The 27580-nt window shown below is 46.7% G+C and overlaps 1 protein-coding gene across 1 annotated transcript in view; it reads right to left on the bottom strand.

The window, feature by feature from the left end:
- LOC147685431 (heme oxygenase 2-like) overlaps window positions 1-27580 on the bottom strand; it is a 197143-nt gene that overhangs the window by 41128 nt on the left and 128435 nt on the right. The window contains exon 4 of the mRNA XM_086941334.1: window positions 20352-20843. Within this exon, the coding sequence (XP_086797460.1) occupies window positions 20352-20843 (492 nt within the window). The remainder of the gene's footprint in view (window positions 1-20351; window positions 20844-27580) is intronic.

The following is a 27580-nucleotide window of genomic DNA, read 5'->3' as shown; positions in this document are numbered from 1 at the left end:
GATTGAATATTTGGCTCTGAGTAATAGTCATACTCTTGGTCATCTGCTATATCCTGGCACTTGATGAGAAGCTCCGAAGGACTACAGCCGAAACCTCTCATCCTCCTCTGAATCCTCTTCATCCGCCCCATAATCAAACAATTCTACTGAAAGATTAGGAGATGCTTGAATTGGCAATAAAAGGTTCATAAAAGACTGTTTGTGAAGGCTTTATTGCCATCGACAAAGCAACCGTCGACGAGGCAGGTGTCGACAAGCAGGCGTCGATGAGGCAATCGCTGACGGAGCCGGCTGATCCTTGGAGGGTCTCGTCAACAAATTGACGTCCGTCGACGAATGCTTCTTCTTTTTCATCGTCTACGAAGAGAGAGAGGCAGTAGATGAATGAGGCCTCACCGTCACCGATACAAGCATCGACGGAGAAGACGCCAGTGACATCATGATAGCAGGTTTAGGCGAAGAGAAAGTGGCGGTCGTCGCCGTAGTTGTGACGACGGAGGACTTCGTTGATGGAGGAATCTACGACGAGCTCGTCGACGAGGTGCCGGTTTTCTGAGGAAAAAGTCTCTCGGGCACAAATTTTTTGACGCCCGAGACTTGGATCGTGGACACGTAGAGGGTGGAGACTGAGCCTTAGGGAGAGTAGGAGTCACTTTTGAGGAGGAAGACTGGTCTTCACGCTTAGAAAAGTGGTGTTTCTTCAGTACCTTAGACTTAGGAGATGTAATCTGCGCCTCACTAGCCCTTTTCTTAGAGGCAACAGTTTTGAGAGAGGAATCACTCTCAACATCTGACAATGGGTCATCCTTCATCTTGAGCTTCTGTAGCCACAGAAGTAAACAAGCATTTACAATGCAATGGTTTCGCCTTTGCCAAAGTTAGAGCTATTGGCATTGTAAATGACAACATTTTTATTTGTGTGTCTATCGCATCACTCAGCACCACCACAGCATCACTCGGGGGCACCACAACCTCAATATGCGTTACCACAGCATCACTCGGCGCCACCACAGCATCAATCTGTGCAACCATTCAACAACTGGTTCAAATATGTTCTCTCAATGTTTCAAGCTTTATTACAAATGTCACAAAAAAATGTTAATATTTCCCTTCTGTTCTTGGATTTTCGTCATAATAAAATACATTGAACATAATCTTCACAAAAGTTATTTACAAAAGTTTAAGCTATTGCAATTATAAAATACAATAACTTTTATTTAAGTATTAATTATTTAAAAAAACAAAAGCAATTGTTAATTGTAATATCAATACATCTAAGTCACGTAAATACAACACATTTTGCATTACAAAGGCTGTAGGTGTCACATTTGCAAAAGTTATAACTATTGGCACTGTAAATGACAAAGCTATTAATTTCCCTATTTTCAAAACCAACACATAAATAAAAAATGTGTCATTTACAATGCCAATAGCTCAAACTTTCCTAATGTGAGACCTATTTTATTGCTTGTTATCTTGGGAGTTTGTTTTAAGGAGCAGGGGAAGATGTGAGCAGAGTTAAAGGTACCAAGATTTTGGCACCGCTGACCCTTCTTTCTAATTTAGATGGAGCACCACAGCAAAAGAATATTTGCAGAGATAAATAGGCAGTGTAACTTGTTTGTATGCAAAACCCATAATAACTGTGACAATACATAGTTCGCAAGGCGTTGCTTGAGTTGGCGACTTGACTGATTTAGATCGATTAATGAGGGGGCAGAAATGTGAGAAGAGAGGGCTGCAGTGTTTAGGTTCTGCACTAACAGGAGACATTACAAATAACGCATCTTGATTATGTTGCTAAAAGCTTTAGACAAATGAGGATATATGCCCTAATGGCTACATCTCCGGCTTTGCCACCTGGAGACCAGTAGCTTATTCTCACGGATTTCCCTCAAGTAAGCTGGGTCATCCTTGACTTTATCACAATTTCCATGTTAGTCGGCAATCTAGTCTCTACAAAAATAGGGGCCCTTAGAAACAAAAACAAAAATCACATTTTAAGCATTTTTTACAAACAGGTCAAATGTCATTAGTATTTCCTCAAAAGGAGATAATACTTTCATGAAAACGGTACAGTTAGAACCCCTAAATATATATAAAATGTGCCAAATAAAATCTGTAATATTTGTTGAGCAAAAAGCAACAAAATGTTAATTTGGTGAGGAGTGAACATATTTTATAAACCAGGGCTCTCAAATGTTATAAAATATCAACTTGACCAAGAGGCGAGATGCTTTAAAAACCTACCTGACGTGTAAAAAAAATTGTTTGGTATACAAGTAAGACACATTTGTTTTTTTTCGTCCTATCATATCACTGAAGGGACACGAGATAGTTTCGGACAGCTGAGGCACACGATAGCTAAAAGTGTGCCTGTTTTTTTTCCAGCCATAGATCGGCTAAGGTCTTATGTCCTGCAACTAATCAATACAGTAAAGCTCCTCCTGTTTCATTACATGTCAGAGAATGTATGCATGCATATATAAAGGTATCATCTATGAATGGAGGACAAAATTATGTGACATGTGGCAAAATAATGCAGCAAGATAGGACATTCAGCGGAACACTGCGCCAGTATTATGTTGCCATTTTACCACATAAACAGCAGAGTCTGCAAAAGACTCTCCGTATTTGTACCAGATTAGCACCTAAATACAGTGGGGGGAGGGGTGAGGAGCTTACGCACACAAGCAACCAGGGGGAGGGGGTGAGGTGCTCACACACACAAGCAACCAGGGGGGAGGGGGGTGAGGAGCTCATGCACACACGCCAGGCGAAACCTAAAAAAGTAGAGGTCGAGGAACATAATGAAATAAGGTTGGGCAGGCCATGCCCCTTAGATAACGCCCACTTCGTCCACTGGGATAACATCGCCTGGACAGCAGCAGCTCCAAGCCAAATGCCTCCAAGGAAGTCAACACAAGAGTCAAACCCCATCCAGTCTCGCTGCGATACAGACAACAGATCCGGGCCTGACCACAATCTGAAGCACTCAGCCCGGCCCCCCACGGCTCTCGCAGTCACGTCACTCACAGAAAACACTCATCGAAGCCAATAAAAATATCCCAGTGAGATCAATCTACCTACCCTCGCTAATAACAAATAGAATGGGCAGCGCGGGAAAGGTGCGAACAGAAGGCGCGTGCCCAGCTGGGGGTACTCCGAGAGCTCCAGCTCAGAACACCATCGGGTACAAGGCGCCCCCGTGAACAGTTCTCTCAGCGGTCCCATTCCAGAGCTGAGAACGGCAGCACGCCCGGGGTTTAAATAAAAACTCGTTTCACTGCAGCCGCCGCCTCCAAGGATGCCTGAACAGGGGCTGCTTAAGAGGCGGAGGCGAGGAACACGGAGGGGGCCGTGATGCCACCAGTGAGCTCTCAATCGTCTTTTGCTGATGGCAAACATTGGTACACTACAGACAATCGTAGAAAAACGAAAGGCATGGTGCACTGTGCTTCCAAAAACTAGCGCCAACCACAGCAACAGGGAACAACCCGTGGAGTGTGAAATAAGCCAGAAGCAAACATTAAACTAACTCGGCTGCAAGGCCACAGATACCAGAAATACTGCAGGTCTTGGCTTGGAGCAATAGGGCTTACCGGGAGACACAGCTAAAATAATACAGCTAGAAAAACACGGGGTGTGCTGGGAAGACACAACGGTACACGGAGAAGCCACATATGAAATGATCAAAACATGCCGTCCCAAAAAAAGAACCGCCCACCGCCGCAATGACGTTCTACAAGGGGCGGAGAGGGAAATAAATCGCCGGAACGCCCATGAATCGCCTCGGACAATTACAGACAGATCTCTCTTCCAATGGCTAGCCTCTATTTATGGAGCTAGCCAATGGAAGAGAGAGTCCATCCACATTGTTTTAATCACAATGGGGGAGTATACTGGATATACTGGACACTTGAACAATAAGTAAGCGGTTGTACGGTGCCCCGGGGAGGGAGGGGGGTGGGTGATCATGTGAGGATGATGTGATGGGAGGGAATTAGTGACAATACAATCAACCAATTCATTGCACCAGGCAATTCGTGCACCAGGCAATTCGTGCACCAGGTGGCCTTCTAACAAGATATCTCATAGAAAACATCATCCCGGTGGGGCTACAAATTAAGATTGAACCGGCCATCTTCATAGAAGTACCCAAATTCAAAGGAGGGTTCAGCCACGTCGCCAACAACTGCTCCCGTCATTGGATGGTTCTCGGTGTGGAAACTGCCGCTGAACAAGTTCAACTGATCACTGCTGAAATCAAGACTTTGAAAGCGGAGATAGCGGCTGATGCCAACTTTGCCAGCACCAAGGAAACCCTGAACAACCTTGAGGCCTCCCTCAAGGACTTTGACTTAACTACCCAGAACTGTAAATTGGAGAAACTAGCCCGTGACATACGGCTGTATGACAAGAAAAAGACTTACCCATACTTACAGGAAGATTATTTCCGCCAGGATAATCAAGGACGCTTCACCAACCGGGGGCGAGGATCTTATAGGGGCAGACGCAACTACCAAACCTTTTCGGATTCATCATATAGCTCAGAGGGCGAACAAGAACAACCCGGCCCTAGCTATCAATATAATTATCCAGACTACGGACATCAACACCAATACAATCCTTTTTTAGGTCAACGTCAAGGGACATGGCGCCCTCCTCGCGGCAGTGGCAACAACTGGCAACGTGGCAAACAACGTGGACCCCAACAAAACACAAGCAACTGGGACGGAGGACGTGGACAACCCCAGAAGCAGGTACACTTCCAGACGGAACAGCACGGGGAACGAGTCACTCGCAACAAAACATATAGGTGGTAGATGCTATAGATGGCTACATCCAACCGAAACTACTTGGAGGAGCACCAACCATGGCTGTCAGCCCCGTTGTCAACATATCCAAACAAACTCTAAATGATGATGAACTAAAAGTATTGGGCAAAGGGTTATCATACGTCCCCACGAACAAACCGGATAACTTCACTGTTCGCACAGAACTTTTCAAATTATTTCGCAAAATTAGGCTCAAATACTTCTTTCGAAATTCAGAACCGGTGGCTCAACCATCACTAACTGGTTTAAGAATTCCTTCCACCTTCGTTCCTTACACCAGCACCATGTCACATAAAATTCTGGCTTACGAAGCAGTGGTCTGGCGAGATGTGCAACAACTCTTGGATGCCAAATCATTTATCAGATACAACACTAGTAAAGTGGAGAAGACAGCATTGCAGTCACTCGCCCGGAACAACCAAGTTGTGATTAAGCCCGCAGACAAAGGCGGCGCAATCGTTGTCCAAGATGTATCCTCCTACGAGTCCGAAATTCTCCGCCAACTGAATGATGGCGCGAGCTACCAACTATTGCAGTCCGATCCCTCCAAAGCCATTGCTCTTGGAATCTTAGAAATAACACAAGCTGGTCTTGACCAAGGTTTCTTGTCTGAAAATGAGTTCCACTTTTTGAATCAAAAACATCCCCGATTGGCAACCATCTACACCATACCCAAGATCCACAAAAGTATGGTTGACCCCCCGGGACGGCCTATTGTGTCCGGATGTGGCTCCATCCTTGAGCCCCTACGCAAATATATTGATTTCTTTTTAAAGCCATTGGCTGAATCCACTCCTGCCTACCTGTGTGATACCATGCACACGATCAACATCATTGAGAATTCAGCCTTCGATCCTCAACACCAAAGATTGGTTACATGTGATGTGGTATCACTTTACACGTGTATTCCAAAACAAGAAGCGCTAACTGTGATAACACGATGCCTACAACACCGACCGGCCCCTGTACAAGTTCCTACGGAATTCATTGTGGCACTACTACGAATAGCCATGACAAAAAAAAAAAAAATCTATTCAAAAACAAATTCTATATCCAAACGTCCGGAGTAGCAATGGGGGATCCCTTTGCTCCCGATGTGGCCATTGTTTACATGGCGGCTTTTGAGGAAGACACCGTACTCAATCAAGTCAATCCATTCAGAGATCATCTTGGTCTCTGGATGCGATACATTGATGATATTCTTTTAATTTGGAATGGCGACTCAGAAGAATTATTGTCCTTCTTCACCTGGCTGAATCATCAATCTGAACATCTCAAGTTCACCATTCAATCCGACAACCGCACCATAAATTTTCTCGACCTTACCATCTATGAGCAATCGGGAATTTTACTGACCACACTTTACCGGAAACCGTCAGAGAGGAACTCGTTGTTACAATACAACAGTCATCATCCAAGAGCAAGACAATCTGCCATTTGGGCAATTCCTAGGGATCCGTAGGAATTGCTCCAACAAAGACCATTATTTCACAGAATCTGAGGATCTTTCCAACCGACTACTACAACGCGGATACCCCAGACGACTGGTCAAGAAATCCAGAAAACGAGCGTGGTTTTATCCACGAGAGGAATTACTGTCTCCCAAGGTTAACAGGGACCAACAAGAAACCAGGATTGTCTGCGTAACCACATTCAACACCAAGAGCAATAAAATCAAACACATCAATATTCGTCATTGGGAATTAATATCTGATGACATCAACCAGCCTGCTACACCCTTACACGCTTTTAAGAAAGCCAAAAGCGTTCAAGACTATGTGGTACAGTCTCTCCTAGCCACCCCAGATGATCCAACCATTGCCGCCCTATGGGACTTGCACCCTGTGATCGGCCACTTCAAATGTGGTAACTGTAAGGCCTGTGATACCACCATCCAAACAAAGGAATTCCAACATTGCCATCACAAAATTCGGCTAAGAGCACACACCAACTGTAATTCCTCAAATATTATCTACGCGATAATGTGCCCGTGTCAATTGATCTACATAGGCCAAACACAACAAAAAGCTAAAGTGAGAATTCTTCAACACATGAGCAGAATCAGATGCGAGGTACAGGGTGCACCCCTAGTTGAGCGTTTCAAATCGGCATCACACCCCCCAGAGAGTCTCAGATGGGTAGTAATAGAAAAAGCTGTCCTGGTACCCCGGGGTGGTAACATCGCAAGTATCTTAAATACACGCGAGCTAAAATGGATGTTTTTCTTTGATTCCATTGAAACAGGTCTCAACGAGCATGACAGCTCTTTTTCCCAACTAGCTACCTTGTCTTGATTGTAAACCTAACATACACTGTACCAATGTTGGCCTATACCCTCATGTGAGAGGTACGCCATACCATTTATGTTGAGGTATCAATGCTGATGTTTTCCACCATTCGCCCTGGCCTTCACCCTACTGTGTGAGGTACGCCATGAGACTGTTGGTCACCTAAGCGGGCTATGCCACTTCTCACGTAATTCATGTAATCTGAGTACTACCATAGCACATGCCTGGTTTTTCACCAACCACCATGTCATATACCCTATCGTGAGAGGTATGCCAGGACCTCGCATGACATTTATGTGGACCATGTCACCTATTCCAACTAATGTACTCCCGGTACCGCTGTACCAATGTCCGCACATCATGGTATATTTAATTCTTCCTTTTTTAATTGAACTTGATTTTATATTGGGCTAATTTCTCAATGTCTCTTTCCGTAATGAATTACACAATCCCGAGACCACCCTTACTATCCAGGCACATGATTGAATAGTATTGCTTTCTGGTGCGAGCGCTGGGTCTTTCTTCCATCTCTACACGGGTGCTTCGCATCACGTGACCGGGTTTCTATGGCAACACAGGAATCCGGAACCTCGGCTCGCCACTGTGAACACGAGCGGAATTCATTGCCAGATTGACTCGGCGTCGGGTAAGTTCATATCTCCCATCTCCCCGGCTATACCAATTTAGGTGTTCCGCCACCTACGGGCGTTACTAATGGTCCCCTAAATTTCGCTCGACAGATCCATCACTATCGTTTGTACGGTGGACCTTCTATCTCCCTGATCTGAGACGGGTGATCGCTTGCCAAACTCATTTTATGGGTAAGTCACCTTCCTCCTTATATCACTGAAGTCCGATTAGCTTTTCAGACACTACTGGTTTACCCAATTCCGAATTGCTTACAAACTGTACCTATGAGCCACAGTTTGATCCAATCTCCGTGTTCTGTTTCAGACACAGCGAAGCGCTCCCTTCAAACAACCCAATCCATGAATCTATACTACTAAGGTAAAGCCGGATAACCTTTAAAGTATTATGTTACTCTGAGATCCTCTTGTTTTAGACACCACCCCACAGGGCCAGTTGACGGCTCCAATCGCTCCCTGTCTTTTCCTTATAATTGCTCAGTTACATCATTATGATGATTCACTCATTCTCCCAATCGTGTATTTAACGCATAAGACTCACCACACGTTTTTTCCCCCAATACGGATCAGTCATTGGATCAGTGTGCCTTCTTTGGTCCTTTATGAATGTAGTGAGGTATATCCCTTTAGTTTAAATTTAAAATATAATCCCTATTTTCTCTATATATTAAATAGGTTGCCCGCCCCATGCTTTGTCCTGATGAAGACCCCACTGCAGGGACAGCATTAATACCTGCGTATTTTTGAGGGTCGAAACGTCGACAACCACCTGCTTTTGATTATCAATTTCACGCCCTAATTTTTCATTGATTGTACTATGTGAAGTATTTATCACAAAAGAGTACCAGAGGGTCAAGAGTGAGACAGGCTAATTATCAAAGACAGAGAAGGTGTAACGCTCCCACTAGCCATATGACTGAGAGACGAGTGATGTAAAACATGCCAGATCAAGATCAGTGTCTGGTCTCTGGCTCCCATCAGTCACCACTCGGAACCGCCCTTCATCATTTGGGGCTCCGAGGACCAACACTATACTAGATCAAATGTAAGGGGGTGAGTAAAATTGGTCACACCACTAGACAGGTCATAGATTTACCCTGTCTTGGCTATTTTTTAATATTGGTGCTAGGAGCTATACCCTATTAAATTATTTTTTTGCTCCTTAAAACCAATTTTACTCACCCCCTTACATTTGTCCTGGTTTTCCTTGCACTGCACACCACACCTTTTTTTCAACCCTGTCAGTTACTTTACCAACACATATGGTCTCAACCATAACACCAACACTTACTAACTAACAGGAAGGTTAATCCCTTTCTGCTAGAGAACCAAGATCTAGTATAGTGTTGGTCCTCGGAGCCCCAAATGATGAAGGGCGGTTCCGAGTGGTGACTGATGGGAGCCAGAGACCAGACACTGATCTTGATCTGGCATGTTTTACATCACTCGTCTCTCAGTCATATGGCTAGTGGGAGCGTTACACCTTCTCTGTCTTTGATAATTAGCCTGTCTCACTCTTGACCCTCTGGTACTCTTTTGTGATTAATGTTAGCTGGGCATGTATTCAGAGCTGGTCATTAAATTGCCCATGGGTCCCCTTTACAGTACGTGGTTTGGACTATGTGAAGTATGACATGCTTTGAATTATAATTTGAACTTATGGTCCTTTGTTTTGTACATAGTATGCAACTCGCCAACCAAATGGTTTCAATTGGTTGATTGTATTGTCACTAATTCCCTCCCATCACATCATCCTCACATGATCATTCAACCCCCTCCCTCCCCGGGGCACCGTACAACCGCTTACTTATTGTTCAAGTGTCCAGTATATCCAGTTTACACCTCCATTGTGATTAAAACAATGTGGATGGATTCAATGTCTTTGTGATTATTTTTTGTCATTGTTTATATTATTACTTACTCGTGCTGGGACCCCTTCCTCTGAGTACTTAGTTAGCCCAGGTCCCAGTGACTATGTTTGGGTAAATCCCCTATTAATACACCAATGGAAGAGAGAGGCGGGACAAAGCCACATACTGTTCTAACGTAAGATTTCGCCTGTGCGAACGCTGCTGCGCAGCGGACGCCAGGCAAAACCTAATAAACGTCCTTCTCTGTCTCTTAAGGTTTTTTGAGAAAAAGTCCTGCATATTTTACAGTCTCTCACCTGATGGTCAGGATGGAGGCAGTAGAAACACTTCTTGTGTGGGTCTTCAGAATGAAGTCGCAGTTTCCCAGAAGACTCACAGTGTCTGAAGAGTGATCTCTTTGTAGTAGACATTGTAGTGAAAATGTAAGAAGAATTCCGGAAGAGGAAAGTTGGAGTACTGAGCAGAACTCAGAGAGACTCCCTTCACACGACGTGCAGTAGAAAATCTGAGGGTCTGAGCCTCTGGGGAGAAGGTTCTAGAGGGTGCCGACGCCTGATTGGCTGGAGTTTGGACTGTATCTAATGACTTGGACGAGCGAGTAAAGTGTCAAGTTTATTCCTATTGATTGCTATGTTACAATACTTCCTATGGCATTTTTTAGCTATGCTATTGTTATTCTTTATTTTATGTACCGTGGGACTCCCACTTCGATGACGGGGAATGTTTCAAGCAAGTGAGTCTATGAAAGACACCCCAATACTGAAGAATAGGAACTTATAGACAAGTTAAGAATACCAATTAGGAGTATGCCAAGTCATTCATGTTTGAAGAGAGAGCACAGGCATTTCACTATGGGTTAGCATGTGCAGAGAGTTCTAAAGGCAGCAAAAACACATGGCAAAAATCTGTGGGTTAACACCAAAAAGATAAACATTTCCTAAAGACACTATTCCCTTTAATGCACTTTGCTATGTCCAGTTCCTCGCCTGCACTAACACACCGGATAGTTTGAGAAGAAAAAGGAGTCCCACTACCCCAATCTCCTAAAGACTCAAAGTCAGGAGCCTGGTGTTAAGGTTTATAAACAACATGCAAGAATCCACCTGAAATGCCAAAATGACCAGACCATCTATTAATACTTCCTAGTGCGACAAAAATAGCATACATGAATAGTAATAAAATAATAAGACTTTATAGTTTGATTACCTAAAACCATTACAATTTAAAACACATTCAATTGGTTTCTATAAAAAACTAATTAAAAAACTACAAAACAGTTTTTTCTTTTAACTCTCTTGAGCCCTGAAAACCGTTAATGTTCAGCTAAAAAGCCAGGCTCTAATCAGCAGTTATTAGCAGTCAGGGATTCTGTGGATGAGCCTATGATCAGTTTGCCACCCCCTTTTGTACCGCTTTTGGCCGCCATAAGTGTGGCAGGGTATGCTCAGACGTTAGTCCCTTGCTCACTTTGCCACTAGATTCAAGCAAGCCGGGCTGAACACGGCTGGAATGCAAGAAACCGGTCCTCGGAAGCTTGTTTCCGGTCCAGGGAAGACATGGCTTGGCAGTTCGGGCTGGACTGGTCCCATGAGGCACGGGGTCAGACTGATTTGGATATAGCCATGTCTGAACTGTGGTGGAAGAGTGGGCTAAAGAACGGTGATGGATTAAACCCAGATCTTTTGACTGGGTGAGAGTGTTTGATTGATTCAGATGCTCCGTCCATCACCACCCCCTTTTGTACCGCTTATGATCAGTTTGCGGCACTGCTGGGGTAAGGGAGATTTGCGGTACTAGTATCTTCCAATATTTTTGACGCTACCTTGGCAAATTTGGTGAGCCCAATATTCAGCTTTGTGTTATCTGGGCTTAAGCGGCTATTATGGCTTGGCGGCATGATCGTACTCCTAGCCTGTTCCATTCTTCCAGCAATAAAGACCATCTAGCTGTAAGCATTGTGGGGCATACACAAACTATGTGCTCCATTACTTCAGAATGATAGCCGCACATCCTAGATTTGATACTTATGCTGGGTCGGCGCCGTTCAGGGAGATTCTTTAAAAAAGGCCATTCGCCGATCCTCAGAGCAATAAACTGTTGTTTCCAATAAAGTGCAAACGTGCTTGATAAATAGGGTGACTCAGCACATGGTTTAAAATCAGTAATCACTGCCCAAGCATATTTCCTTCGTGACAGTGTTGTTGTGTATGAATGAAAAGGCCACAGCCGAACGCTCTTAATGATTGCCTTTGGCGCCAGCTGTGAGGGTTTTGTTCCCCAGAATTCTTTGACTCCTAGTAGTTGTAGGCTGTAATCCAGGTGATGCCGATATTTATGGCTGGTGTGGCTTTTCAATATTTTTTGCCAAAGTCTAGCCTCTAGAGAGTCCTCCCGACCATGGCGCAAGCTATTGCAAAGCTTTATGAACGTACCAGCCTCTACGCCATGGTGGTCTAGTAGGCCTAGTTTGAGTCGAACTTGGGCTGGCAAAGCTGATCTTTGCAGGCTGAACAATTTAAAATGTTGACAGTTAGATTATTTAGTAAAATGATTGTTTTACCCTTCAAGATCTCGTGCCCATACAACAGGGAATTGGTTATCTTCGCCTTCATCACCTTCAGCATACGGGTTAAGCTTGGGTCAAGTAGTTGTTTAGACAATTTTGCAGCGGCCTCGCGTGACAAAGCTTGGCCCTTAGAACTTCTTTCTGCTTGAGGAATGAACATCTAGTGTTGAGGAAGATTTCCAAATTAGTAGGTTGTTGATTCAAGCTTTACATTATTGAAATGCCACCCTCCGCGTGGTGAAATTGTTTTTGACAAATTCAACTCTAAAGAGTTTCTTGTAGAGTAGGGAAGCAGTTCAGCAAAGTAGCCTCTGTGGTAGTACCAGGTCATTGGCATATAATAGGTTACTGATGGGCGTTCCGTCTAGTTGAGGGGATGGCAGTTAACACTAGCAAGTGTTGGGGAGTAGTCCGATATGAACAAGTTAAAAAGGAGTGGGGCGGGGGGCGTGGCCAAGATGGCGGCGGAGTAGGACGTGCTTTGAGTCGCTCCGGCGCCGGGCCTTACAAAGCTTTGCCTAGCACTTATCCCCGGGCCAATCTGCGAGCCTTCGGACGCCCTTGCATCCCCTGGGGGCAGTGTCCGGCTGTTGGCTGCGGTCCAGCAGCGCTGGAGCCCGAGATCGGAGCCGGGCTGAGGAGGCGTTCCAAGAGGCTGATCGGAGGTGCAGCGAGGCCGCAGGGCAACGCGGACGACTGGCGGTAGGAGGAAGACAGGGGCGGTCTAGGAGGGCAGCCGGACCTGGCGGCTGAGAAGGAGGGCCCCGGTGTCAGAGGCGCAGCTGGACCTGGCAGCTGAGGAGGAGGGCCCTGGTGACGGAGGCGGCCCCGGTGTTGGTGCGGAGGCGGGCCGGAGTGGAGCGGTAGCGGTGACTCCCGGCCGGCAGCCTACGCGAATCCGAGGCTTGCGGCCTAATCGCAGGGGTGAGCCGGGCTCCGCAGAGGGCCGCACTTGAGCACTGGCGGTTGCCTGGAACGGCAGAATTCCCGCACAAAGTGATTCGGCGGTTCCTGGAGGAGAGAAGGGGCACGGCTGATAGAGGTGGGGGCCCCGACATCCGGCCCTGCTACCCACGCTAGCGAGCGGCCGGTGATCTAGCCAGCACGGGGGGGAAGAGGCAAGTGCCGTGGCTTCTGGTGTGCTTGGGCCCCTGGCGCCTGGGGGAGTTGGAGAAGGCGTACGGCACCGGGCTCCATTAAGTACTAGGAAGAGGAGTGGGGGACCCGAGCGCGACACGGAGAATCCCCGCACCAAGTGGGAGCGACTGATGGTCCGGATGGGACATTGGGGTAAGCCTGGCCCCCCCCCCCCTCCCTCCCCCTGTGGTAGAAGACTCGAACTCGCGCCTGGGATATACCATTGTGGAGTGGCGCCCGGAGTGAGGCAGTGGGGGTCAGAGGTGCGGCCTCAGGAGGGGCAACGTGGGCGGCCGCTGGAAGGACTCCTCTAGCCACGCGGTGGTGGAGGCCTGAGCTGGATCTCTGACTGCTGTGCATTCTCATTACCCTCATCCCTTGCAGACGTGTAAACGGCCGACATTGACTTCCAGACGGAATAGGGGGGCCGCGATGTCCTCCATGCAGCGCAAGGGGAAGCCTGGCAAGGATGGCCAGCCCAAGGGCTCCCAGCAACCGGCGTCTCCTGGCGCCAGCTCTTCCCCCAGGAAGTCGGATGATGATGCCCCGGCGACCAAGGCTTTCATGTCGGAACTCTTCGCGTCCATAAAGGAAGATATTTCGGACCTCCGAGCCCAACTGGCGTCTGATCTTCGCGAGGTGCGTAGGGACGTGGATGGCATTGGCGAGCGTGTGGCTACCTTAGAGGATCATGACCTGAGCATGGCGAATGATGTCCACCAATTTCAGCAAGATGTGCTGCGGCTCACGGAACAGAACCTGGACCTGCAGTCTCCCGCGGAGGACTTGGAGAACCATTCCCGTAGGAACAACATCCGCATACGGGCAGTACCGTGGGACAGCGAAGCGGGCGACCTGCGAGGCTATGTGCAGGCGCTCTTCCTGCAGGTCCTGGGCGAGGAGGATTTGCATGAGATCAAGATGGACAGCGTCCACAGAGTAGGCCTCCCTCGGCAAGGTGGAGGGCCGCCACCTGACATCCTAGTCTGCGTGCATGACTTAGAGTTGAAGGAGCGGATCCTCCGGAAAGTGCGGGACATCCCAACCTTGCAGTTCCGGGAGCACCGGCCCCAGCTTTATCAGGATCTGGCCGCGACAACGCTTCAGAAGCGGCGCGAGTTCAGACCAGTGACTGCCTTTCTAAGCGAGCATAACATTCCCTACTCGTGGGGTCATCCCTTGCGCATTGTCTTTCGGTGGCAGAATAAGCTGGCGCAAATCTGTTCTCTTCAGGTGGCAAAAGAACTTCTGGGCATTGAGGATACGACTCCTGCATCGGCAGCTGGCGGCTCTTCATCGCGGAGGAGGCGTCGATCCTCCTCGTGGCACAGATTGGGATCGGAGACGGATCACGGGCGGCCTGACCGCACAACTAGTTTGCTGGAGAGGGGAGAGGCGGTGGCGTCAGTTGCTTCAGCGACACGGATGGCTTCCTCGCAGAGCTTCGGGGCAGCCTGATCTTCGGGCTGATGGCTGGATGGTGCCGGAGGGGCGCAGGAACTCAGGCCCGTGGGTATGGTTGTACTTTTTGAGAAGACACCCCGGGCCGTGGCCTTGGGAGACCCATCGGTGGTTTCCCACCCCCTTCCCAAGAACTGTTCTATGCTGTGTACCAATCTGGGACTGATAAGTACTTTTTTCTTGTTCATTTGTTTGAAGGGGGGGGTGGGGGGACCTGGGGGTGGACTGCGCGGGGGTAGGTTGGGGCTCGGGGTGGGGGCGGGCAGGGGGGTGGTGGCGACCAATGGATGCTTGTGGTGAGTGTTGTCCCTTCTGGAGGAATGCTGAGTGGGCCTTTGGTAACGGAGTTTCTGTGCAGGTGCTATCACTGACCCTTGCTGTGATGGGGGTCCTATGCTTATTGCCGTATGATTGGACTTTGGGGGCCTTTGGGGCTCGGGCCTGAGGTGGGATGGGGGTCAGGCGGGGGAACTCGAGGGCGGGATTGGACCCTGGGAGGAGGCCTGGATGTTGGTGAGAGAAAGGGGACGGGGTCAGGTTACCATGTCGAGTGCACAGCATTGGGGCTTCATGACTCCTTATGACTGTTAGTGTTGCCACTTGGAATGTGAAAGGTCTCAACTCCCCACAGAAACGCCAGAAACTCTGGAAATACCTGTCTGACCATCATCTTGATGTGGTCAGCCTCCAGGAGACTCATCTGGCTAGGAAAGATGAACTCAGGCTCCGGCACAGACACTTCCCTCTCATCTATAGGGCTTCTGCACCCACCAAGCACAGGGGGGTGGCTCTACTCTTTCGGGCGTCCCTTCACTTCCAGCCTGTGGGGGTGAGTAGTGATAAGAAGGGCCGTTGGTTAATGGTGAAAGGGTCATTGTATGACCGATTATGTACCTTTGTCGTGGTGTATGTTCCCAATGCCAGACAGAATAGCTTTCTACAGGACTTGTTGGACAAGGTGGGGGACTTTCTGGAAGGGCACTTGTTCCTCTTGGGGGATTTTAACATGGTGTGGGACAAAGCTTTGGATAGCTCCTGTGCACAGAGGGCGGAGGCTGGGGTCTTCTCCGCTGAAACGCAGCGACAGGGGGGGAACTTGGGTTGATTGATAGCTGGCGCTTCCTGCACCCCCAGACCAGGGATTACACCTTCTCCCACGAATCGAGTCCGTCCAGGGTGACCCTCCGACCTCTAACAGCGGTGCGCGGGAAGCTGAAGGCCCACTACAATAACCGAGCTGAATTCACTCTCTTGCGCTTACGGCGAGTTTCCTACTCGCAGGGGAACAAGGTGGGGCGGCACTTGGCCCGGCAACTCCGGGATAAGAGAGAGAGGGACTACATTGGAGAGATTAAGGATTCGACGGGGTCCCTGCGGCACCGAGATGCGGGCAAGGCGAATATCTTTGGCCGCTTCTATGCCGAACTTTATAGGAGCGACGTCCTAGATCGGGATGCCCAATCTGAGTTGCTGGCCGGCCTCCGATACCGCAGGTCTCCAAGGAATGGAATGAGTTGCTATCTGCCCCTATCACCAGGGAGGAGGTGCTGGACGCTATCAAGGCCCTGAAGCTCCACAAGGCTCCGGCCCGGATGGCTACACTGCCTTGTTTCATAAAACGTTTGCGACGGAGCTGAGCGATTATCTGGTCTCCCTCTTTAATGAGATGGCAGTCACCGGGCTGACCTCTGGGACCATGGCTGAGGCCATGATTACTGTGCTCCCCAAACCAGGGAAAGATCTCACCAAGTGCTCATCGTATCGCCCAATAGCTCTTCTCAATGTAGATGCTAAACTGTATTCCTCTATCATCGCGAGTAGGATCCAGGACTTGATGCCGGCCCTCATTCATCCGGACCAGTCCGGGTTCATAAAGGGGCGACAAACACACGACAACCTGAGACGGGTGCTCCATCTGATAGAAAAGGCTAACAGGTTCCATATCCCGGCGGTGCTGGTGGGGCTCGACGCGGAAAAAGCATTTGACCATGTAGACTGGGGATTCTTGTACCGTACTCTGGAAGCCTTTGGCTTCTCACAACAATTCATAAAAATGATCAGTGCCAATTACAGCAGCCCCACCTCTAGGGTGATGGTCAATGGGAATCGATCTGCCTGCTTCCCTCACTCGCGCGGGACGAGACAGGGTTGTCCTCCCTCCCCTCTTCTCTTTGCTTTAAGTATCGAGCATTTGGCCCTTGCAATCCGGGAGGAGGAGCAAATCAAGGGTCTTCCCTTTATGGGTGAGCAGCACAAAATGTCCCTCTTCGCAGACGATGTGTTGCTGTCGGTGGGGGACCCGGCCCAATCGCTACCTCACATTCAAACGGTGCTCTCTGACTTTGAAGGGGTGGCAGGATTCAAGGTCAACTTTGACAAATCGTACATATTGAACCTGACTCTTCCCCCCGCGGAGGTAGACCGGGTGCGCGCGCTTACGCCCTTATCATGGACGTCTGCCTCTCTGTTGTATCTGGGCATCCGGCTAACACCTACCCTAGGCTCATTATTCTCGGCTAACTTCCCCCCCAATGCTGACGGCAGTGCGCGCTGAGCTGGAGCGATGGAAGCCGAAATACATCTCTTGGCTAGGTAGGATCCACGCTATCAAGAAGGTCCTACTTCCTAAGTTCTTCTATCTTTTCCAGGCTCTACCCATACCGGTGGAGTTGGATTTTTTTCGCCGCCTCAAGACTTTGATGCTGAAGTTTGTGTGGCAGGGAGGCTGGGCGCGATTCTCGTTTGCAACGCTGAGGCGACCGCGGAGGGAGGGAGGAGTGGGGCTCCCGGACATGCACTTGTACTATAAAGCCACGCAGTTGCGGGTTCTGGTGGAATGGTCCCAGCAGCTCTCAGAGAAACACTGGCTGCATATGGATCGGAGTGTGGCCGGAAGGTCCATATGGGATTTGGCCTGGAAGCCTAAGGTTGACCGACCCAGGAATGCGTATATCAGCACTCCCACCAGCACGGTCCTGAAAGTATGGGACACGGTCAGTGGCGATGACCGCTGGACCACGTTTCCGTCACCGTTTACGCCCATTCACTTTAACCCGGTATTTACCCCGGCTCTGAGAGAGGAACCCTTTGGACTATGGAGAGAGGGAGGCTGTAGAGCCCTTACACATTTGTTTCACGGCACGGTGCCTCTCACCTTTCATAATTGTATGCGAGATTATGGTGTTCCGCCCACTGAACGCTTCCGCCACAATCAGCTCCTGCATTGGGCAACCTCGGCGGGAGTGGTGGACGCCGCCACAAGACCATTGACACCATTTGAGGCCATTATTCTCCGCACGTCCACTATGAAAGGGACGATCTCCTTCCTATATGGGTTGTTGCTAGACACTGCAGTATCCCCACGTCCCCGCTATATGGAACACTGGGAGGCCCTTCTAGGCAGGGACATTTCAGACAGCGAATGGAAAAGCCTCTGGCGGGACGTGGCGGCGCATAGTCACTCGATGGACCTTAGAGAGGCTCACTTGAAGCTCATGTTCGATTGGTACCTCTACCCGTCCAAGCTGCATCGGATATTCCCAGCCACCTCAGACAGGTGCTGGAGAGGTGCGGTCTGTTAGGAGACTTCCACCATATCTGGTGGGATTGTCCTGCCATCCGCCCGTTCTGGTCTGAGATTCTGTCCCACATCAAGGATGTCCTGGGTTATCCGATTCCGGAGTCGATGGATTATGTCCTGTTGGGGCTCCGTGACCCGATGTTGGAACACCAAACTAAGGCCGACAAACGTATTATATGGCTATGTCTGGGAGCAGCCAAGTTAACACTAGCGGCAGCCTGGAAGAAACCGACTGCCCCGGCTATATCATTGTGGCACGCAAGGCTATGGCGATTGCTGAGCATGGAGAGAATGTCAGATATATTTTTGGGCAGTTTTAAAAATGTCTTGTTCCGATGGGGTCCTCTGGTCCGCTTTTTGTCTCGAGGTCTACCATCTGCGGTCTGTCCCTCCGCATTTCGTGCTCTTCACCTCTTCCAGATTTAACCAGCTGGTCTGTATGAGTGCCTGGAGTGAATGAGTGAATGGTCGCCACCACCGGGGAGGGGGGTGGAGGGGGGGAAGGGGGGGGAGGGGTTGTTGTTGGGGTTGTTGGTTCTTCTCTGTTGCGACACTGCTTAACCTATGGAGACGGACTGTTGTTGGAATCTTATGCAGCTCTGTCCCCCAATCGGGGTCGTCACTCCTTTTGCTTTGGCTAACATTGACTCTGATACCTGCATTTAACGCTTATATATGCTGCCTTCTCTTGCCTTCTTTGTGAAAGCGTTCTCCAGCACCCTCTGTGTGGGGTTATTTGCGGATTGTCGCCTTTACTTTCCCTTTTTTTCCCCTCTTTTCTTTCCCTTTGTTCTTTTTTCCTTCTTTCTTCCTGCAAAACTAAATAAAATTAAAAAAAAAAAAAAAAGGAGTGGGGCCATCCATGAATAGGCAACAACATCCACTCCATACTGTTTCTATGAAAAGGCACGCCTGCAGTAACATGCATAAGATCAGCAGCAAGTTATTAGGTATATGAACAGGTGGCATCGATTCAATAGTTTTTGGGGTGAGGAAGATGAGGATGAAGAGAAAAAATTACGTGTAGAGCGAGGAGGCGAAGGCAAAAGAGAAGGAGAAATAAAAGTAAGGGAGGTGGAAGAGGGGGATGGGAAGGAGCAAACCTAGCCTGAATGTTTCTCTCATGGTTTATTGACTGTATCGCATGGCCTTATCTCACACTTATAATGTCCTTTTTGCATCTCTTTTCAAACCACAAAACCAGAGAACATTACAGGGAATCACTGTACTAGCCGAAGCATGAGCAGAAGGAACCTGAACTGCCAAGGAAATCTGAATTTGTGGCAAATGGATAAATAATCTGGATCGTTAGTAGGGTTGAAGTGGAGTGAGACTCTTCAGGCTCTGACAGGTGACTGAACTTCAACCTTCTAAAGGTGCAAGCCTTCAAGAATATCATTCAGGTGCTTCTGGGTACATATACTGAGAGATAAACCTCCAGGAGCTGTACTTCATGGTTTCGTAGGAGTAAAGCGTTTTCTGGATGTCATCCCAATCTCATAACTTGAGTGTTTTAGCATACACTAATGGCCTGATTTACAAAGACCCTTCACAGTCATGCCTGAGGCTCCGCAGTCATGGCAGAGACTCCACACTTGTGACGGAATCTCCACACTGCAGTTTCTTATTGCGGAGATTCTGCGATGACTGCAAAGCCTCCAACACAACTGTGGATGCTCTGTGTGAATCAGGCAATAAGTTGTGCTATGCCACTAGATAGTGCATCAAAGCCTTGGCACACAAAACACCTGCTCGAAATCTGCATCTCTCAAGTCAGGGGCCTAGGCTAAAATATTTGACACAGAAATAATGCATAAGCTCTGCTCATGCTAAGGCAGAATTACAGTGACATTTGTTAATCGGCTACTTAGTATATTTGTACGTTGCTCTGCTGAGCTCTCGTTAGAGGAAGGTAAGATGTCTTGAACAAAATTATAGTTTTGCAACTTCAAATGAGCCATACCTTCATATTGAAAAGGAAAGCCTCCACAGCCTCCTCCACAATTCTCTCTTTGGTTCTGCTGTCCAGCTCTAAGGCATTCATTCTAGCTCTGTAGAGTTGTTTAAATCGCAGGGCATTAGTGACATTTTCAAACATGTAGAACTGGATGCCCTCCCCGGTGCTGGGCAGATGTAGTGCTCGCTGGGCCACCTTTTTCAACACCTGGCCCCCAGAGAGGTCGCCCATGTAGCGCGTGTAGGTATGGGCCACCAGCAGCTCTGGTTCATTCTGCCCCAGGTGATGGAGCCTATCCACATACTCCTGTGCAGCTGCAGAACACTGAATCGCTGTCCTCCATCCAGAACCATAGAAGAAGGCCAGGTCTTTCTCAAGCGCTTCTTTCCGGTGAAGCTCGAGGGGGAAGTACAGAGGCGCGAAAGATGGGTGGTCCTTGTTACGTTCAATCTCCTCTTCCAAAGCAGAGTACGTATAGTAAAGGGCCACTGTAGCCAACTGCAAACAAATTAGAAATCACAGGTAAAGAATCATTTTTAAGATGCTCAACGTAAACATTTTGCTCTTTACTGACAACTTTTCTTTGTCACAGTCAGATTGGAGGCTAGGTATCTATTGCTAGAACCAAGACAATAAGATATTCATTAAGTTGGTTAAGCTTTCATGTGAGTGGCTGGAACCAAGGTCAATTGCAGTATTCTCCAAGAAAAGAAGAACACTAAATAGATATTCACTTAATGCTCTGCAACTCAGGAATGAGATGGGAGGTATGGCTGTGGGACACCTCCTGCAGTACACAAGTTGGAGAAAAAAACGTCCAAATATTTTATACATATTGGGCCAGATTATTATTATTATTATTATTATTATTTATTTTTATAAAGCGCGTAGTCACCCGGAGGTATCCCAGCGCTAAAGACCCTAATTCTACAGACCTGTGGACCAGGAACAGAGAGCAGAAAGAGAGGGGGGATGAGGATTCAGAGGAGGGGGGGGGCAAGCAAAAACTAGGGGAAGAGGTGCAGATGTAGGTAATTCCGATTTACCGACTCTTAAATACCGACTCATACGAATCGGTATTTATGAGTCGGTAAATTGGAAGGAGGCAGATGTAGGTAAAAAATTACCGATTCTGTAAGAGTCGTATTTACCGATTCTGTAAATACCGAATCTGTATTTCCCATTGATTCCTATGGGCCTTGAAGCCCATAGGAATCAATGTGAAATACAGATTCGGTATTTACAGAATCGGTAAATACCGAATCCTGGCAGGGGGAACGGGGTGTCACTTTGACACCCTGTAGCACCCCAAATGCAGGCTTGTGTGCCATGTGGCACACATACATGCCCTAAGGGCATGTCTGTGTGTCACATGGCATAGGTGTACATGCACAGATGTGCATGTACACTGGAATTCGGTTTTTTACCACCCAATAGGATTGGGTGGTAAAATAAGACATCCTAAGGGCCTGTGGCACTGCAAACTATGCCACCTACATATGGATTTACAGAATCGGTATATTTACCGATTCGGTAAAATACCTAAGTGGTAAATTTACCGATTCGGTAAATATACCGATTCTGTAAATTCTGACCCACCTACATCTCAAAAGCCAAATACCAGTCGGTAACGGCCGAAATCGGCCGTTACCAACCGGTATTTGGCTACCTACATCTGGCCCTTAGAGTGTTAATTTGGGTGGTTAGGACCGTAGGCATACAGGATTTTCTCGAAGTAGTAAACACTTATGCAACCCCACTTACAAATGTCTGCCTTTCTGTTGAATGACAGAATGGAATTAAGTGTGCCGGCGGCTTTGGAAAAAGTACATCCTCTCGCTGGCACAGCTAACGGCATAAGGAACCAAGTTGCTTTACATAATTTCTGTTACAAACTGAACTCTCAAAGTTTTTCATCTTTTGCTACGAAGTCTGTGGTGTGCAGGGCATATTTGGTTGTTGTCTACCCAAAATAAATGTGTGTATAACTATCAAATGTGAGCACACGTTAACATCCACGCCAGTCCTGGATGATTAAATTCTGGTTGAACTGCAGATCCAACCTACTGATACCCGTTGTACAGTAAGTAACCACAATAATCTGACTTTTAGAAAATTAACAAAAACTGTCTATCTTTTTTAGTGTATTTCTTATTTGTCCACTCTTGTTTGAGCACGTGCATGCCCGTCTGTTTTTAGCACTTCATTAAAAAATAGAGTATAGGAGTTTGACACGAGTAAAGTTGGAAGCCAAATCTATGCACAATGCTTCAAAATGCCATTATTCTAGGCAGGAATGCAACACAATGGAACTGGGTGTTCATCACTTATTATTTATTTTAAGAATTAAGGATTTGTTCAGGGATTGATCTACCAGTGACAGAAGCATTACGTTTCGCAATTCATAGTCCTCAATAAGAAAGAGGAAAAGTAGCTCTGATGATCAAATCTGACCTTCTTTGTGTCATCCAAACGTCTAATTTGACCATATCTGCGGTATTCAAAGGTTTGATTACGGACGTAAATGAGGATGTACTGTGCCATGAATGGGGAATGAACTATGTATTTCCTCTAAGAGTTCTCATACGTTTGTGCTTGGCGATGCAAGCACATAAAGGGGCAACATTGATGACTTTCCTACAGCCTCAGTAAAATCAGGGACTCTTTTGCATTTACCTATTTTGTTCTGAGATCAAGGTCCGATTTCAGCAATATGCTGAGGTGTGTTACTGCTACAACGCATCTTTTACAACGTAATGCTGTTACAACGCAGCTATTACATCGCAAATACCATTACAATGCATGCCATTACAACGCATGGCATTACATAGCAGATGCTAATACAACGCATACCATTACATCGTAAGTATTGGTAAGTATTTAATTTTTTTTTTTATTTTATTTAATATTTTATAATTGATTTAATTATTATTAATTATAAAAAAATATTTATTTCGTTTTTAAATATTATAAATTAAATATATTATTTTAAGTAATTTTTTAAATAAGTATGAGTATAGGAGTATATGTTTTGGGGTACTGATGTATAGGTTTTGGGGTGTTTGGGTATTTTTAGGTTTTAGGGCAGGGTTTGGGTTTTGGGGTACAGGGGTGTTTTTGGGTTTTAGGGTAGGGTTTGGGTTTTGGGGTACAGGGGTGTTTTTAGGTTTTAGGGTAGGGTTTGGGTTTTGGGGTACAGGGGTGTTTTTAGGTTTTAGGGCAGGGTTTGGGTTTTGGGGTACAGGGGTGTTTTTAGGTTTTAGGGCAGGGTTTGGGTTTTGGGGTACAGGGGTGTTTTTAGGTTTTAGGGTAGGGTTTGGGTTTTGGGGTACAGGGGTGTTTTTAGGTTTTAGGGCAGGGTTTGGGTTTTGGGGTACAGGGGTGTTTTTAGGTTTTAGGGCAGGGTTTGGGTTTTGGGGTACAGGGGTGTTTTTAGGTTTTAGGGCAGGGTTTGGGTTTTGGGGTACAGGGGTGTTTTTAGGTTTTAGGGTAGGGTTTGGGTTTTGGGGTACAGGGGTGTTTTTAGGTTTTAGGGCAGGGTTTGGATTTTGGGGTACAGGGGTGTTTTTAGGTTTTAGGGCAGGGTTTGGGTTTTGGGGTACAGGGGTGTTTTTAGGTTTTAGGGCAGGGTTTGGGTTTTGGGGTACAGGGGTGTTTTTAGGTTTTAGGGCAGAGTTTGGGTTTTGGGGTACAGGGGTGTTTTTAGGTTTTAGGGCAGGGTTTGGGTTTTGGGGTACAGGGGTATTACGACTTTATATAAATTAAATAAATTTAATTAATTTTATTTAATTTAATTACATTAATAACTATATTTACAGGGGTATTACGACTTTATATAAATTAAATAAATTAAATTTATTTTATTTTATTTAATTACATTAATAACTATATTTACAATTATTAATTTAATTGTATTAATAAACGTTTATAATTAAATTATATTATTTAAAAATGTTTAATTAATTAAATTCTTTTAATTATATTAAATATAATTATATTATGTATTATTTATAAATTAATTAAATTATAATTATATTTATTGTAATTAATTACATTATATTATTTACTATTGATACATTTTTTATATTTCATTAATTATATTATTTTAAATATATTAAATTAATATCAATTTTAAAATTAATTAAATTACTATAATTAAATTAATTACTGTTTTAAAAATGTTATATTATTTTTATTAATTTAAATTATTTAATTAACTTTATTACATTTTTTTTTTAAAAAGATATACTTACCTATACTTACGATGTAATGGCATGCGTTGTAAAAGTATCTGCTATGTAATGCCATGCGTTGTAATGGCATGCATTGTAATGGTTTTTGCGATGTAAAAATCGTGTTGTAACGGAATACGATGTAAAATAACGCGTTGTACTGACACCAATCCATATGCTGAACGTACTCTCTGATCGGTAGGTTATGAGTCCTGTAAATTACATTTCATCCATCAAATTATCTGGTCATACGGTGATCACAACCAGGGTCAGTGGTCTTCACCTTAGACTAAAGTGCCCTCTAATAAATCATTCGTCTTATTAGGTCTGAGGCAAATTACATGATGTTGTGTTATTTTATGTACATTTCTGTTTCTGCCAACCCCTTCTTATCTTATGAGTCTCCATAGAGGAGACTGAGGTTTGTGAACAGTGGATATCCAGTCAGAGGCGTCTCTGTGTGAGGCAAGCAGGAGTTCAGACATGCCACATTCCCCTTTCACCACCTGATAGTCGACTGTGTAGTCTGTGGGGTTTCCCTGTTGTGGTGCTCCAAGGTGGGGATGGAGAAGGAAAGATGGGAGAATTTGCCAGCAATATTCCAACCAACTTTGCAAGTGTAAACGTGTTTGTAGGTCCCTAAGAGATCAATCTAAACTGCAGTACTTCCAGCATATGTGCGCATCCCCTATTAGAGACGACCCCCCACCCACCACGTTTTCATCCCACTTAAAGCTCCGGACAGCAGAGGCAGTAGAGAGGCCATCCCCTGCAATCAGCGTGACAGACCCCTGAGAGGCCAGGTCAGGAGTCACTGACAGCAGAAAGACCTGCAGGTGTGAGCTGTGACTGGCAGTGGAAAATCCAGAGGATGGAAGCACAAACTCATCAGTTGACATACAAGAGCGCTCAGAATGTTTTGAAAGTGCTGGAACCAGGGGTGCTGGCACCGTTAAAGTTGTTCCAGCTTCACACATCTTGCAAGCTATTACTATTGGTTGAAATCATATCAATTTAAATACTCGTATAAAATACTCGCAAAATGAGTTCAGCACCCATGCGTTTGTGGGGACAGGGGGTGTAGTTACCGCTCTCCATAGCATTCCGATGATAACATTCAGACAGAATGAAACTTTACACCAGAGAGCAGGCAACAGGCTTGCCTGCTGCTCGCAGCTAAGGCCCCTATATTCCACCCACTCTGTCAAGTGGGGACTCAGGGGCAGCCTTAGGCATGTGCAAGCTGTGCACCTGCACAGGGCCACCAAATCCTAGGGGGCTCCACACCAATATATATCCTTAATATAATTATCCTCTGAGGATGGATACATATTTGCTTAGTGGTCACATGCTGGGATTTGGCGGCCTCCGGCTCTGTTCCACTTCCAAACACCCTGACCCCAGTCCCCCCCTCTTCACTGTCCTCTGCGCCTGCATTCCTCCTAGTTCCTGAGCTGTGGGGGGCTCCTCCCCGCCCGGGCCCCCTCGTCCGGGGCCCCCTACCTACGCTCCCTGACCAGGGCCGCCATGAGCCTAGAGCCACCCCATGGGGACTAATTGAAGAACAAGGTCTCTGCTTGCAAGGGAGGAAACGCATAACCGCAGCTAAATATCGCGCATCGTGCAAGCAGACTCCACATGCATGTCCCAAGAACTTTTCTCGCCCACCCTTCCCCCAGTGCAGGAATGGAGGGATGTCCTTGGCTCTCTGTCCACTGTATTACATTCATGAGCTAGGGCCCACTAGCTACAGGCAGGGGTGGCTGCCCTATCATTGGATGTGGTGCTCGCTATCTGCTCTATCGTCCCTACTAGTCAGGTATCTTATAGAAGCACAGCCTCCCTCTGCGCTAAAAGGCCTTGCCACCACCTGCCAGGGCAGCGGCCTGTGCAACATGCATCTCAACCATTCACTAGAATTTTTGTAAAACGCCCACTCCAACTTTTCAGAAGCTTCAAGGTGTTACAGAAAACAGGGCAATAAAGTAAAACAAGCTGTCACCATTGCACAAAAGCAGCCACTTGTTTAGATGTGCATTGCGCTTTCACTTTACAATAGGTGCTGACCCACACAGCACTCGCGGGGTGGGTCAGCAGCTATTGTTAAAGTGAAAGGGCGATGCAAAAATAAACACGCAGCTGCCATTGCCAAAATAGTGCTCATCGACTAATGAAGGAGACAGTGTAACGCCACAAGTAAAAGATCCGGTCCTGATGGGCGGTCGCAAAAAGAGACAGGGCGGTAACGAGGAGGGACTAAGAAGCCTCATATTGAATCGGAAGACAGTGTTTACCAAAGACAATGATACCAGCCAATAAAAAAAATATGGGCAGGGCGTCCACTGCACTTCCACAACATGCAGAGCGAGCAGCGCATCTGCTGCAACACTAGGCTTGACCTAAAAAGGAGGACATTTCTGATACATATCATAACTCTGTGCTGATCAGACATCTTTTCGGATGTGCCAATGATAGTACTTTCGTCAAAGTGATCCTCATGGTAAAAAGGTCTCTGAATTTTGAAAAAGCAGTGCTCCAATGATATGTCCTCTAGTTTTTCAGGGTGGAGGACAGCTTGATAAATTAGATAGCACAATATTTGTGGTTTTCACAGCGACGACCGACCTAAGAATTTCTCTCAGTTCCTTGCAACTAGGATTATTCATATTTTAGAGGCAACCTTCAAAGTGCAATAACAACTAGCCTTTGGAAGACTGGCAAGAGCTGGATTCTATGTCAAGACTACAAACTTTAGACTAGGCTTTACTGTAGTGTAGTTCCTATTTTCCCTATAGGCCCTGCACATAGAAATAACATAAACAGCAGTGTAGACGTAGGACTGAGGTCTAGGTCTCTACTGACTATGTTAGACTTAATTTAGGTTTGCGCCAGCTAGCTCAGAGGTCACTGGAAACTTTCTTGACTGAATAGGAAGTGATCAGCTTCCCTGGCTCAGACAAGAAGAGATTCAGCTTCCGACAACCGCATAAACATGACAACTTT

The sequence above is a fragment of the Lissotriton vulgaris genome, chromosome 10, assembly GCF_964263255.1.
Source record: "Lissotriton vulgaris chromosome 10, aLisVul1.2, whole genome shotgun sequence".
NCBI lineage: Eukaryota > Metazoa > Chordata > Amphibia > Caudata > Salamandridae > Lissotriton > Lissotriton vulgaris.
This window is presented reverse-complemented; position numbering and strand designations above follow the sequence as displayed.